Source organism: Amblyraja radiata, chromosome 4, assembly GCF_010909765.2.
Source record: "Amblyraja radiata isolate CabotCenter1 chromosome 4, sAmbRad1.1.pri, whole genome shotgun sequence".
Classification (NCBI taxonomy): domain Eukaryota; kingdom Metazoa; phylum Chordata; class Chondrichthyes; order Rajiformes; family Rajidae; genus Amblyraja; species Amblyraja radiata.
Genome location: NC_045959.1, coordinates 20,277,295 through 20,291,176, shown reverse-complemented (window position 1 = coordinate 20,291,176; position 13,882 = coordinate 20,277,295). Strand labels below are relative to the sequence as shown.

Sequence of the window (13,882 nt, the reverse complement as noted above, 5' to 3'; positions counted from 1 at the left end):
ACCTATTGCTTCTACCCTCATTTTACACCCCTCTGTCACTACGCTCACACATTTAAGAAACCCTTTCCCTTTAACTCCATCCACGACTATCCCATTTGACACCCCTCCCCCCCTTATTCAGTTTAAAACCACCCGTGTAGCAGTGGCAAACCTGTCTGCCAGAATGCTGGTCCCCCACCTGTTAAGATGCAATCCGTCCCTTTTGTACAGTTCCCCCTTACTCCAAAAAAGATCCCAGTGATCTAAGAATCTAAATCCCTCGCAATGGACTGAATTCCATCCCTCACCAGCAGAGCTAGCCTCCCCTCCTCTGCCCACCTGCCTGTCCTTTCTATTGGATGTATAACCCTGAATATTAAGTTCCCAGGCCCGATCCTGCTGCAGCCACGTCTCAGTAATCCCCACAATGTCATATCTACCAACCTCTAACTGAGCCTCAAGCTCATCTACTTTACTTCTTATACTTTGCACATTCAAATACAATACTTTTAATTCCTTACGCATCTCACCATTCACATCGATCCCTATTACACTTGGCCATACTCTCCTATCCCTTTGCGAGCTTTCTTTCCCATTAATTCTGGGGTCATTAACTATCCCTTTACTCCCTTTCCATTTAACTCCGTTCTTGACTATCCCATTTGACACCCCCCACACCCCCCCTTATTTAGTTTAAAACCACCTGTGTCGCAGTGGCAAACCTGTCTGCCAGAAAGCCGGTCCCCCACCTGTTAAGGTGCAATCCGTCCCTTTTGTACAGTTCACCCTTACTCCGAAACAGATCCCAGTGATTTAAGAATCTAAATCCCTGCCCCCTGCACCAGTTCCTCAGCCACACATGCAGGGCCTGTATCTCCCTGTTCCTGCTCTTGCCAGCAAGAGGAACTGGAAGCAAACCGGAGATAACCACCCTGGAGGTCCTGCTTTTCAACACTTTTCCGAGCACTCTAAAGTCACGCTTCAGAATATTCATCCCCTTCTTTCTGACATCGTTTGTGCCAACATGCAATACAACTTCTAGCTGTTCACCTTCGCCCTTGAGGATTTTCTGCACTCTGTCCATGACAACCTGGATCCTGGCACCAGGGAGGCAGCAAACCAACCTCGAATCCCTTCTGTTGTCGCAGAAACCCCTGTCCGTACCTCTCACAATGGAGTCTCCAACTACCATGGCGTTGCCTGACGTCGGCCTCTTTGGTTTTGGCTCAACAGCACTTTTTGCTTCGCAAGCCAATGCGCCGCTCAGTGTGTTAATGTCTTTTGTCCTTTCTACGTGGGTGAACCTGTTCACAAGAGGTACAACACCCGGGGACGTTTGCATTCCATGCTTCTCTCCCTTTCTCACCGTTACCCACCTTCTCTCTTCCAGTATCTTAGGTGTAACAATCTTACTGTAGGACTCGTCGAGGAACGACTACATTTCTCGGACGAACCTGAGGACATCCATTTGCTTCTCCAGTTCCCCAACACGGTCCTTCAGGAGCTCTACCTGGATGCACTTCTCACATTTGTAGCAGCCAGAGGTACCAGCGGTGCCCTTGACCTCCCACATACTGCAAGCATCACACTGAATCAGCTTGCTTGACATCTCCTTCTTTCATCTCTCCCTGTCCAGCGTTTTGCATAGCGTCCTCTCCTCAGCCTCCTCGCCGAAGACTCTCGAGCCAAAGACTCACACTTCCCTCACACGGCACTTCCCTCACAAGGCACTTCCTTCACAAGGCACTCCCCTCACAAGGCCACTCCCCTCACAAGGCCACTCCCCGCACAAGGCCACTCCCCGCACATGGCCACTCCCCTCACAAGGCCACTCCCTTCACAAGGCCTCTCCCCTCACAAGGCCACTCCCCTCACAAGGCCACTCCCCTAGAGTAGCCTTGCTTATATTGACTGATAAATTGCCTAATTTACCAATTTACAAACCAAATTTTTCAGTTTTAAACTGTTTTTCCTCTGTGACTTACTGACCTTTCACACGGGCTTCAGCCAATCAGATCTTCTCCCTGCTTCTCTTTGTTGCTGCTTGTTCAAATTCCACGTAAGTTCTGGGCTAAGTCTGGCTGCTTTTTGGTGCTCTTTTTAAACTGTTTTCCCCCTCTGACTCACCTCTGATTCACCTTTCCCACGGGCTTCGGCCAATCAGTTCTTCTCCCTGCTTCTCTTTGGTGCTACTTGTTCAAAATTCTGCTACAGATACTAAGTGTTTGCGGATACTCAAGTCTTTTGAGTGCAAAATATTTGATGGATCTGACGTTGAGAGTACATTCATCACGCCATCTGCTGGGGCTCCTGTTGCCAGCTTGCCACCACCATCTCAAGGGAAATAATGGATGGTCAATAAGATGGCCAGAGATTGCCACATCCCATGCACTACCAAAATAAATCTTGTTTAAAAACAAAGAAACCCTTCCATTTATTGTTGAGATTTATTCAACTGCAGATGACATCTACAGCTGTCTCCTTTCTAACTGATGCCAGATGTTCATTAGCACCCAGTCACGGATGTAGACATGGAAACAGGCCCCTCAGCCTTTCATGCCAACCACCAAGCAACCATTTACACTAAACCTACACTAAGCACTTTATATTCTCCCACATCCCCATCAATTCTCCCCCCCCCCCCCCCAAATTCTACCACTCACCTAAGTACTAGGGGGAAAGGAGGCTGTGACATTTGACAGTGTCAGTTAACCAATCAACAATAAATGGACGTTTTTAAAGAAGATTTATGGAATGTTTTTGTGATGTAGGAGAATGTGGGAGCACCCTGTTGAAACCTGGGAAAATGTGCAAACCCCCAACAGACAACACCGAATATCAGGATTGAACCTGGTCAATGCTGTAAGACAGCAGCTCTACTTGGTGTAGGTTGCGTTCCTTTAGGGAATAAAGTAATAGAATGAGTCAGAATGTACACCATATTTTGCCACAGTTTTACTAGCGAATAACAAGAAACAACAGACTTGGAGATCTAATGCATGCCATTATTGTTATTACAACAGCATAAATTTAATTCCTATCTGGAGGATTCACTTCGTAATGATTTGTCTTCAAATGCTACATTGTCTGTAATCAATGCTTAAGAACTTTCCAATCTCAGCAATAAGTCAGAAGGCCATGTGTTCATACCCTACTTTAGAGATTTAAGATTAAATAAATGGTAGGGCCCTGGAGAATATAGTAAAACGGAGAGACCCAGCAGTACATTGTTCCGTGAAATGGTGGCATAGCATGGTAAACAATGTGTTTAGCACGCCTGCCTTCATTGGTCAGAGCGATGAGTACAGGGTTAGGGATGTCATGTTACAACTGTAGAAATTATTAGCAAGACCGAACTTGACGTATTGTGTGTCATTTCAGTCGCTATTTAAAATGTCATTAAGACCATAAGACATAAGAGCAGAATTAGGCTATTCAATCATGGCAGATCTATTTTTCCCTCTCAGCCCCATTCTCCTGCCTTCTCCCCACAACCTTTAATACCTTGACATTAAGCTGGACTGGGTGCAGAAAAGATTCCCAAGGAGACCAGAGAGCTTACATTATTAGAGAAAGCTGCTACATAGGTTGAGGGATGACCATATTGAGGTATATATAAAATCATTAGAGGTGTAGATAATATGGATAATCGCAGTATTTTTCCCATGCTAGGGGAGTCTAAAGCCAGAACACAGGCAATTGATAGATACCTTGGTTGGCATCGACGAGTTGGGCTGATGGGCCATATTTCCAGGCTGAATAACTCTATGTGTCTATGTAAATTTGATACATGTCACAGTACAACACTGAGAGATGCATCACTGTCAGATGTGACATCTTTCAGTTAGGTGTTGAACTGAGACCTCATTTGCTCTTCCAGGTAGATGTAAATATAAAGAGCCCAATTCCAAAGAGGAGTAAGAGACTAGATACTAAGAGACTGTCCATCCCTGGATTTACCTTTCAAAAAACTTAAAACTGATGATCTAATTATTTATTTCCTTGCAGTTTTTCTGGCCCTGCTGCCGTGTTTTGCACATTGCAACTGTGGCAATGTTTCAAAGCATGCCAGTCACTGTAAAGCTCCCTGGGATATCCTAAGGTGGAAAAAGGCACCATGTCAATGCAAGTCTTTCTCACAAGCCCCACTTTGTGATACATAGTAAGGAATATCAGGAAAAATTACTGTACAATTTTGACCTTTCCAAAAGCTTTCGTTGGTACAGATGTCATGACTGGCTGCCAGGCATTTCATCTATGGTGAAAATAAACAGCTTGAGCAGCGTCATATTTCTAAGCACACAGCAAAGTTTGATCTGTATTTAGACTCTGTCACTGTAACTAAACTTTCAAATTTGAAAGCCATTTCGCTCATAATTACGTGATGTTATAGTGTTGCTCCTAGACCATTTGTGTTTATTTTGTCTGAAGCATAGTTCTGCTTAACCATCAATGCCTGTCCTGTTAATGTCAGTGAACATTTTGAACTAATTGGTATAAAGCCAAGTTATATTTCATCCTATATACTTAAACTTACAGACTGTTAAGATACTGTGAAAAATTCAAATCAGGCATATAAGCCATCTAGTAGGCCAGTGTGAAAAAACAAGAGGCTGCTATGTGTGAGACTCATGATTCAGAACAGTCCTAAGTTGCTCCATTTTTTTGCATGTCTTTGGACATTTTCTGCATTAACCCATTTTGGAAATGCATCGGATTTGTCAATAATAACATTGCCAAATTACTAGCACATCTCCCTTGATATCTTTTTACGAAGAATGCACAGCAGAACATATTGGCAATGTTAAACCATGAATTATATTGACATACAATGCAGGTCTTTCCTCATGGATTAAATAATATAAAATATTAGCTTTCTCCTGCAGTTTGTGTTACTATTCTAGTGTCCTCACTGTTCATTCCCTTTCCTGCCCATTGTAACTGTAAATCTCTGTCTCACTGTGACTCTGTTTCGGGCTCTGAATGCATTGCATGTCATTTCTCTTCCAACAATAGTCCCAATTAGGGTTTACTGGTGGTGTAATGGTTAAATTACCAAACGAGTAACCAAGAGGCCTCGACGGTCAATCCCGAAACTGAATTGAAATCTTGCCAGGATAACTATGAGATTTAAATTTGGTTAATAATCTGAAATATAAAGGTCTTATTTAATAGTAATTTAAATTACTGTAGAAATGATACGTTTCAGGACTGGGTGAATGGTGGTCAAGAATAACAAATAGCTATCTCCCCTTTATTCTTCTGCTTTCTACCTCTTCTTCTTTTCTCTTTATTCTCTTTCTTTTCTCATTTTCTTTTCTCACTTTCTGATATCACACACTTCTCTATTTCTTTTCTATTCTCTTTTTGTCTCCTTTTTATTGTTAAAAATAAATAAATAAGAAGCTGTACATGAACTGCAACATGTCAATATATACTAGGTATCTATGGTACCATATTATTGTACTTCTAATTTAAAAAAATTTTTTAATTAAAAAAAATTACTAATAGACTCACCTAATGACCTACAGGAGAATAAAACTTGCCATTCTTACCTGGTCTGGCTGATATGTAACTCAAGGTCTACCAATGAGTGTATTCTTAAATGGCCAACCAAACCATTCAGTTCAAGACCAATTAGGATGGGCAACAAGTGTGTGACGTGAGAGTGTTGCCCAGATCCTCTAATAAGACAGCATTAAAAATCGAAATTACATTATAACTACTAATGACCATGTGTCATTTGACAGCATTTTTGCCTGTTATTTAGAAGGTTTTAGGTTGCCATTTCATTCCAGAGACCTGTGCACACAAATTTGGGCTGTGATTAGTGCAGTACTGGCAGGGTTCTATCTTGATTATATACTGCCTTTTTGATGAGTCATCAAACGAAGACCCAACTGCTTGCTCAGAATCAATTTGGCCTTTCTTCATTGTGGTACATGGTCTTCTTTCTATTGGCCTGGTTCTCTATTCATATCTCATCCTGCCTCATGCCTCTCTCCTTCCTCTTACACACTCATTCTCTCTCTCATTCACTATCTCACACTCATTTGTCGTTCTCTCGCTCACTCACTCTATTTTTACTCCACTCTCGATTATTCTCCCTCTCTTCCTCACACTCTTTCTTTGTCTTTCCTTCTTTTTCCTCTTTCTCTCATTCCCTCATATTCTCTTTGTCTCGAACTCTCACCCTTTCATGAATTTTCTGTCTTTCTTTTTTTTTTTTTTTTTTTTTAATTATTTTTATTAGAAGTACGGTAAATTACTATAACACACAACACATATATCTTAATACATGTCTTTCTGTATGTCTCTCTTTCCCTCCCCTAAACTCTCTCTCCCATCTCCTCTCCCGCCCTCTCTCCCCTTCCCTCCATTTCCCCCCTCCCTCCCTTCCTCCCTCTCTCTCCCTCTCCCACTCTTCAGCTTCTCTCTCTATCTTCCCTTTCTCTCTCTCTCCGTTATATAAACTATGCAATCTGCTGTGAGGAAATAGCCATCTTCTTCCATATGTGGAGATGCTGGAAGACATGATCTGGCGTGAGATGAATAACTGGGAATGTAATACCCAGCTTCAGGATAAGGAGAGAACAAGCATAAGGATAAGACATTATTGATGGCTGTATCATTAATCAATATTGTTGCAATTGTCCCTGGTTCATTGTATTTATCTGCCGTTATTATTACAATGCTCTATTTTTAGCAATATTTATTATGTTGTAGCAAACTCTCTCTTGCAGTTAAGCATATTGGGATAGGATATCATTATTCAGGGCAATGAAAAACTCATCAGATCAGCATCATTGCATTAAATTTATACAATTAATTATACAATAGAATTAACTATGGATTAATTTTGTGGTTGAGGAGGAGATGGCAAACAAAATCTGCGGATTTCCTATTTGATTGGTCTGGGACACCATCACCACTATAGTCATTGGGTCATTGTTCTGAAAGGGACATGTCAGATGCTTTATAAATCCAAGCCTCAGCTGGTGCTGTCTCATTCAGGTCAGGACTAATCTATGACGCAACAAGGCCAAGAACCTAGCAATGGTGTTGCCTTTACTTCAAGGAGAAGGTGTGTATTATTGGAGGAGCTAATTATCCAAAAGGTGAAGGAAGGTTATATTAAACCTCTCTTTTTGCCCCTAGCTTGAACAATGTCCAAATTCAGCTGTAGAAGCTGAAGAACAGCTGAGAATATATCAGTCGGAACAGGGTTCATTTTAAATTGTTTAATGGACAATATGACAACCATATAGTAATGGTAGAAGGGGAAGTCCATCAATATATCCAAGGCATTGTTTAATAAGTACAAAATAAATCTTGACAGCACATTAAGACAGGAAGCAGGAGGGAGATAGGTTGTGTAAGAAGGAACTGCAGATGCTGGTTTAGACCGAAGAGTAGACACAAAAAGCTGGAGTAACTCAGCGGGTCAGGCAACATCTCTGGAGAGAAAGAAATAAGAAATAAGGAGAGAAGAAGCTAAGTTCATAACATATTAGTTTTTTTACACTAAAACCTACAGATATCTAAACATACTGAAGAGTTCTTAATCCACCAGGGTTACCTTTAAGAATAAACAATGTTGAAGAGCAAAGTAAGCTTGCATAAACCAAAAGTTAAAATTCCACACACCTTTTCAAGTTCATTGTTACCATTGAGATGTTTGTACAAGCAGTGTTTACCGTGCTTATTTACATTCCTTCAGTGTTTGTACTCCTCCTCATCCCACAGCTGCTGAAACTGAGCCAAAGTTAGTTTACAAAACCAAACTCGAGCAGTTTGTAACCAGTCACTGTTGTGCCTTGTCAGTAGCTGACGTGTAGCACAATAACAGAGCAGTGCTGATTGTGAATAGTTGGAGATAAGGTGCTGCATGGTAGGCTGTAAGGGTAGATCGCATGGGATCAATGGAGAGTTAGCTAACGATACAGAACTGGCATCATGGTAGAAAGCAGAGTATGGTGGAGGAAGGAAGAGATGTTGCATTTTAGGATGTCAGACCAGGGCAGGACCTTCAGATTGAGCAGTGGGGCCCTGGGGAATGTTGTAGAGCAGGGAGATCTAGAAGTACAAGTATATATTTTCCAGAAAATGGCATCGTAGATAGAAAGTGAGGTGAAGAATGCCTTTGGCATGCTGGCCTTCAAATCAGGTCATGTTATAATTGTCCAAGAGATTGGTGAAACCACACTTGGACTATTGTGGGTTAGGTTTGGGAAGAATTAGTAATGCAGGGAAGAATTACGAGGACATGAGGACCCAGAACTTGAGGGCCTAAGCTATAGGTATGTTGCAAAGCCTACCTGAAGCGTCGTTGAAGATCTGCTGCTGAGGTTGTGCGCGATTTTGGCGCCGTTTAGAGGGGGCGGGTTTAAAACGCGATTTTCTCTAAGCTGTTCCAATCGAAAATGTTCAGCCTAGTTAATTATTAACGAAAAACCGCTGGAAGACCCCGTCGCAAAAGCTATTATTAGGTTTAAAGGCCTTGAATAATAGTTATAGTAGTTTAAAAATCAATCTCTAAACCCGCGACCGCCAGCAACCGCAGCGTCTCATAAAGCAAATAGCAGAAGTTAGGTTGTATATTTTTACATTAAAAAGGGCTTCTAAAGGTCCCTTTATACAAATTTAATATTGCGAGTAGCTCAATTTGGGCCCATTATATCGCGCAGTATTTTTCTCGGCATTTGGGGCACAAATCTACCGCAATGTGAACGTTCTAAACCAGCGCGTTCCACAGGGACCCACTGGAAAGCTGATTTAAATGGGCATTTATTTACAGCAATTAAACACTAAATTCCTTCCATTTGGCCTATAAATTAATGTAAATGAGATTTAAAAATCATGTTTTATTGTGAATTATTTGTGAATATTATTTGGACATTTAGGCTATTTAAAAATGTTAATCATTTATTAAGAAATGGATAGATGTTTAGATCTAGTAATTGAAGTCTGAAATTAGCTACAATTAGGTAACTAACTAATTATATGCTTTAATTTCAGGTCATCCAAGTAAGATTATTTTATATTTGTTTCAGAATGCTTCAATCTATGATAACTGAAAATTTCATTCAGTTCTCTTAATTTTTAAGAAAGTTATGGGCTTTTGACTGTTCACGATCACAGCTTTTTTGTTATGTCCATAGAAAATCAATAGGGAACAAGATGCTCATTTCCCAGTATGAAAATGGCCATAACTTTTTAAATACTTGAGATATGAAAGTGAATTAGGTGTCAAATTAAACTTATTTTTATGCTTTATCTGATGGGATAAATTACAGACTTGATTTTTAAAATCTCAAAATTTTGTAACATTGCTACTAAGCTAGTGACAGTTTGTGTAGGCTAGATCTTTATCCTTGGTGCACAGGAGGCTGAGGGATGATCTCATAGAGGTGTATTAAATCATGAGGGGAATAGATAGAATGAATGTATAGTCTTTTTCCCAGGGTAGTGAAATGAAAAACAAGAAGGTTGGTGGTTTAAGGTGAGATAGGACAGATTTTATAGAACCCTGAGAAGCAACCTTCTCACGCAAAGGATAGGAAAGGTTTAGAAAGAGAAGGTTTGGAGGGATATGGGCCAAATGTAGACAAATGGTACAAGCTTAGATGAAGCATTTTGGTTGGCATGGACAGGTTGGGCTGAAGGGCCTGTTTCCATGCTGTGTGATTATATATGACTGAGGAAAAATATACAAAAAAAATTATAGACAAAATTTAATCCTCTCACTATTCGGTTCAATTGACTTCAGCTCCTTGGTATCATCTCGTCCATTTCCACGTCCTTGACAGCAGTAATAATATCCCTGCAATCATTTCAGATGACTATTCAACGACCTTGGCCAATTGTCTTCACTAGATTATTTTAACATCTCTTGTTTTTCCAAAGCCCATATTTAAAAATACTCAGTCCGCGTAATGAATGTGAACTGGTGGAGGCTTTAGGCTGCAGGCCTCTGTTACAATGCAGGCCTGTAAGAATGTGTTTATACAGTATGCTTTGTGGTAAGGGTGATTCCAAAAGAAATAGTGCTTTCAATATGAAAAACAGCTGTGACTTTCTTGTGCGCGTGACTCATCCAATTTTTATTGAGTGGGAGACTGAGGTCACTGACATACAGAGACTGATTGAGAATCGTGTTTATTTTGCAAAATATCTTACCCGCAGACCCGCACATAGTTGAATATCTGTCGCCTTGTTTTCTTCTCTCCTCAGTTCCCGTTATAAAAACAGAACCTGCCGATGACTATGAACCGGCCTTAGTCTACGGATCACTTCATGAAGGCATGAGCCCCTTGTCTCAGCCCTACTACTCTCAACCAGTCATGGTCCCCGAGATTACTCCAGACCCTAGTTCCTGCCTTGTCAGTAGTTTTCCCTCTTGTCAACAGAGGAACGCTGGGTTATCATCCTCCCCTACATCAGGTCACAAGCAGCACGAAGTTGCACCTGCCCCCTATGCAAAATGCACCAGCAGCACAGCCAACACCCAGCTTGGTCACCGACAGTCTGGAACAACAGTGCCTGCTCTTCAAGACGTGAACAGATCGGTTGTTGTGCATCCAGGTTCGCCCACTCACTCTGCACATGGCCTGATGCAGCCCCCGATGACTCAGCACCTGAACAGTAGCTGTTCCCATGGCTTCCAACATGCTCTGTATCCCAACAATCTTTCTCCTCAAGGCCCTTCCCCCTCACCAGAGGCAACTTACGTGCAGCCCTTCAGTCCGACAAACTCAGCAGCAAGGGGGCAACAACAGCAAGCTCAGAAGTCGCCAAATAATAGGGCTCAATCCAGTCCGTCAATGATGCCACCAATCCAAGGGGAGGATGGCCAGGATTTGACTCCCTTGCAAGTTACAGTGAAACAAGAGCCTGAAGAACTGGACCAGTTGTATCTGGATGACGGTAGGTGCAGCATTAGCCGAATCCCTTTTTCCAAAACAAGTCTCAAGTTTTGGGGACTTGCCTTAATCTGTTTGCATTTATTACAGGTGTAAAAAAATGATTGTTTCTTGCTTTGATTCTGTGGGTTATTTTATCATAATCTTTTATTTGGGCACAACAAATCTTGAAGGTTGACGTTGTGCATAATATCAGCAGAACTGATAACAAGGAAGGTATCAGTAATCCCTGTGGTCATGTTGAATCCTGCATTAAAATTATTCCTTAAATATTTGAGTTCATTGAAAGCATTTGGTCGTCCTTAGCAATGGTCGCAGATTACATAGTTATAAATCCAAATCACATAGGATGTTACATTAGCTTCCATGGGGATCTGAAGCTATCAGCTATTGGATGTGAGATAACCTGGGAATATCAAGCCTAAAAAGCTTGCTAGGCTTGGACAATGCACCCAGTCACAACTCCCTTGTCTGTGGATGGGGTTTGGGGATGACTGGATGGTGAGTCTAGGTGGTTCAGCCTCGCTGAATTGTTCAGGACATGTTAGCCATCAGTGCCCAGAGATGTGATTGTGGCCTTTCTTATGCAGTTTGTTAGAACCATAGGGATAAAGATGTTTAATGGAGCATCAAAAAATGATTGATGTTTTGGAGACTCCTTTGTTATGGTTTAGTTCTCTATTAGTTCTATATTGTTTTTTTAAAGGTGGCCACCTGTGGCTTTTAGTTGATGATGATGAAGTGACCAACTAAAGGTTCACCAAGTTGTTGGTTAATGATATTTGGATTCCACAGCCTTTTCATGCATTATGTTATATCAAATGATATTTAATTTGTAAACACCATTTTCTTGTATTAGACTCTTGGAATTGGGCTCCCATCCATTCCACTCAAAGGGGAGGAAGTTTATTTAAGGAAGTTTATTTACTTCCTCGGATATAGTACTCATTTTAAATGTGTGCTGGAGATGGTTTATGTAAACAATCCTTATCCTTTGTGCGATCTTCTTTGACCTGACCTATTCGCCCTCCTGCTCTTACTCATGTCTGACTCCCCGATCGTGAAAGAAAATAAGAATGTCATTGTGGAGTTGTAACTTCTGCAGATAATTTTCCGAATGACCAAAGTATTTATTCAAGTTATTTATTTGTTAGCAATGTTTTTCTACCATTCCTGTTTAATCTGAAAGGATATATTCAGTCCTTATCCTTCTAAACCTGAAGACAAATTCTTGACATTTTATAAGGAATGATCTTTGACTTTTCCTAACCAAAAGGAGTGATCTTACCTGCATGTTTATTTCTGGAGATCCCTTCATATCTACTACTCACTTGAAGTGGCATTTTACATGTACAGCTTCCAGTATTGCACTCAGTTTTCAAAATGTGGTCTCCTCTGCAATCGAGAAAACAAACTCAGTTAGGGTGATCAATTTACAGAACAGCATTGTTCAGTCTGCAAGGGCAGCATTGAGTTTCTGCCTACCTGTCACGTTCATTTACTGTCATATTAATCACGCTGTTCTCTCTATCTATGGACTTCTACAGAGTTGAAGGAGTTGCATCGTATCTTCCTCGAGGTATGTTGCAGCTCTTGAAGCTTAATATTCAATTTCAGGAAACAACACTGTTCTCTCTCCCTCTCCCTCTCCCTCTCCCTCTCCCTCTCCCTCTCCCTCTCCCTCGCCCTCTCCCTCTCCCTCTCCCTCTCCCTCTCCCTCTCCCTCTCCCTCTCCCTCTCCCTCTCCCTCTCCCTCTCCCGCTCCCGCTCCATCTCCACCTCTCTCCCTATCCCCCCTCTCTCTCCCTCTCTCTCTCCCCTCCCTCTCTTTCTCCCCCTCCCTTTTCCCCTCTATTTCCCCCACCCTCTCCCCCTCCCACTATCTTTCCGCCCCCCTCTCACTCCCCCTCCCTCTCCCCAATCCTCATCCTCTCCCTATCATGTGTAGCTGAACCTCTATTTCAATTTTTTTCAATTTCTATCTCCAACAGCCAGGTCCTGTTGTTCCCTTGAAAACGTTGGCCTACACCCTGTCATGAACGTTGCCTCATGTGTACATGTTCCTCTCTCTGCAATTTCTCCCACTATCCCAGTTCCGCTGAAGGGTTGCTGACCAAAACTCTCAACTCTGTTTCTTTCTCCAGTCTTCTTCTTCTTATCGAGTCCACACACAAGATTAGAAGTTGTTCAGCCAGAGCTGAACACACTTCTCGGCATCTGCACAATGGTGTCTGTCTTGCGCTTCTTGTGCTTCTTGCGCGTGGTGGTGGAAAGATTGGTTGAAACAGGGCCGCGACGTGAACGCTCTTTCCTTGGCCCCCTTTCTCCAGTGATGCTGCTTAATCAGCTGAGTATTTCCAGTAATATCTGTCGTTGATTCATAGTTTTGTTTCATAACCCTAACTGGTTTTACTTTGTCATCCCTTGCACTTTCTCTGCCTTATTTTTTCTGTGATTTATGTTATTTCCATTCTTTTCTTGGTTGCTGGCGTCTTTAGCTATGGATTCTGGCAGGTTTGCTTTCTTCCACCAGTGTCAAAGTGATCCTTTTTTCTTTTGACCGTGTTTTGTAGGCAGTGATTCTGTTTGGGGCTTCACTTGTCTGTGATGTCTGCCCAAGCACCTTGTTGCTCAGCTCAGCCAGAACTTGAAGGGCAAGTCTTTCCATAGCAAAACTGCTGCTCAGTTCTGGTTGAAGAGCCAATTGTTATTTTCCCCATTCTTTCCATTTGCATAACCGAGCTTTACTTTAGCTTTGCAGCGTACAGTCCATTTCTATTAGTTCAGTGACTTTTTTTATCTCCCCCTAGGAGAAATAGGAAAAATATTTTAGAGGAAAAAAATGTTCAATTTTATTCCGTAATTCACATAAAATAGTTTGAACAAAAATAATACAGGTCCTGTTTTGGCTTTTGCTCAAGCAGGTTTATATTAGCAACTCATTCAAATCAGGCATTTTCAAACTCTGCAGATAATGGATA

General features: G+C 41.6%; 1 protein-coding gene across 3 annotated transcripts in view; it reads left to right on the top strand.

Moving 5' to 3' along the window:
* Positions 1 to 13,882, top strand: part of nfatc1 (nuclear factor of activated T cells 1) — a 261,410-nt gene that overhangs the window by 145,768 nt on the left and 101,760 nt on the right. For 2 of the 3 annotated variants that reach the window (XM_033019054.1, XM_033019053.1), the window contains one exon: positions 10,213 to 10,905. The exons of the other annotated variant lie outside the window; for it this stretch is intronic. In XM_033019054.1, coding sequence (XP_032874945.1) covers positions 10,213 to 10,905 — 693 coding nt within the window. The remainder of the gene's footprint in view (positions 1 to 10,212; positions 10,906 to 13,882) is intronic. 3 annotated transcript variants of the gene reach the window in all.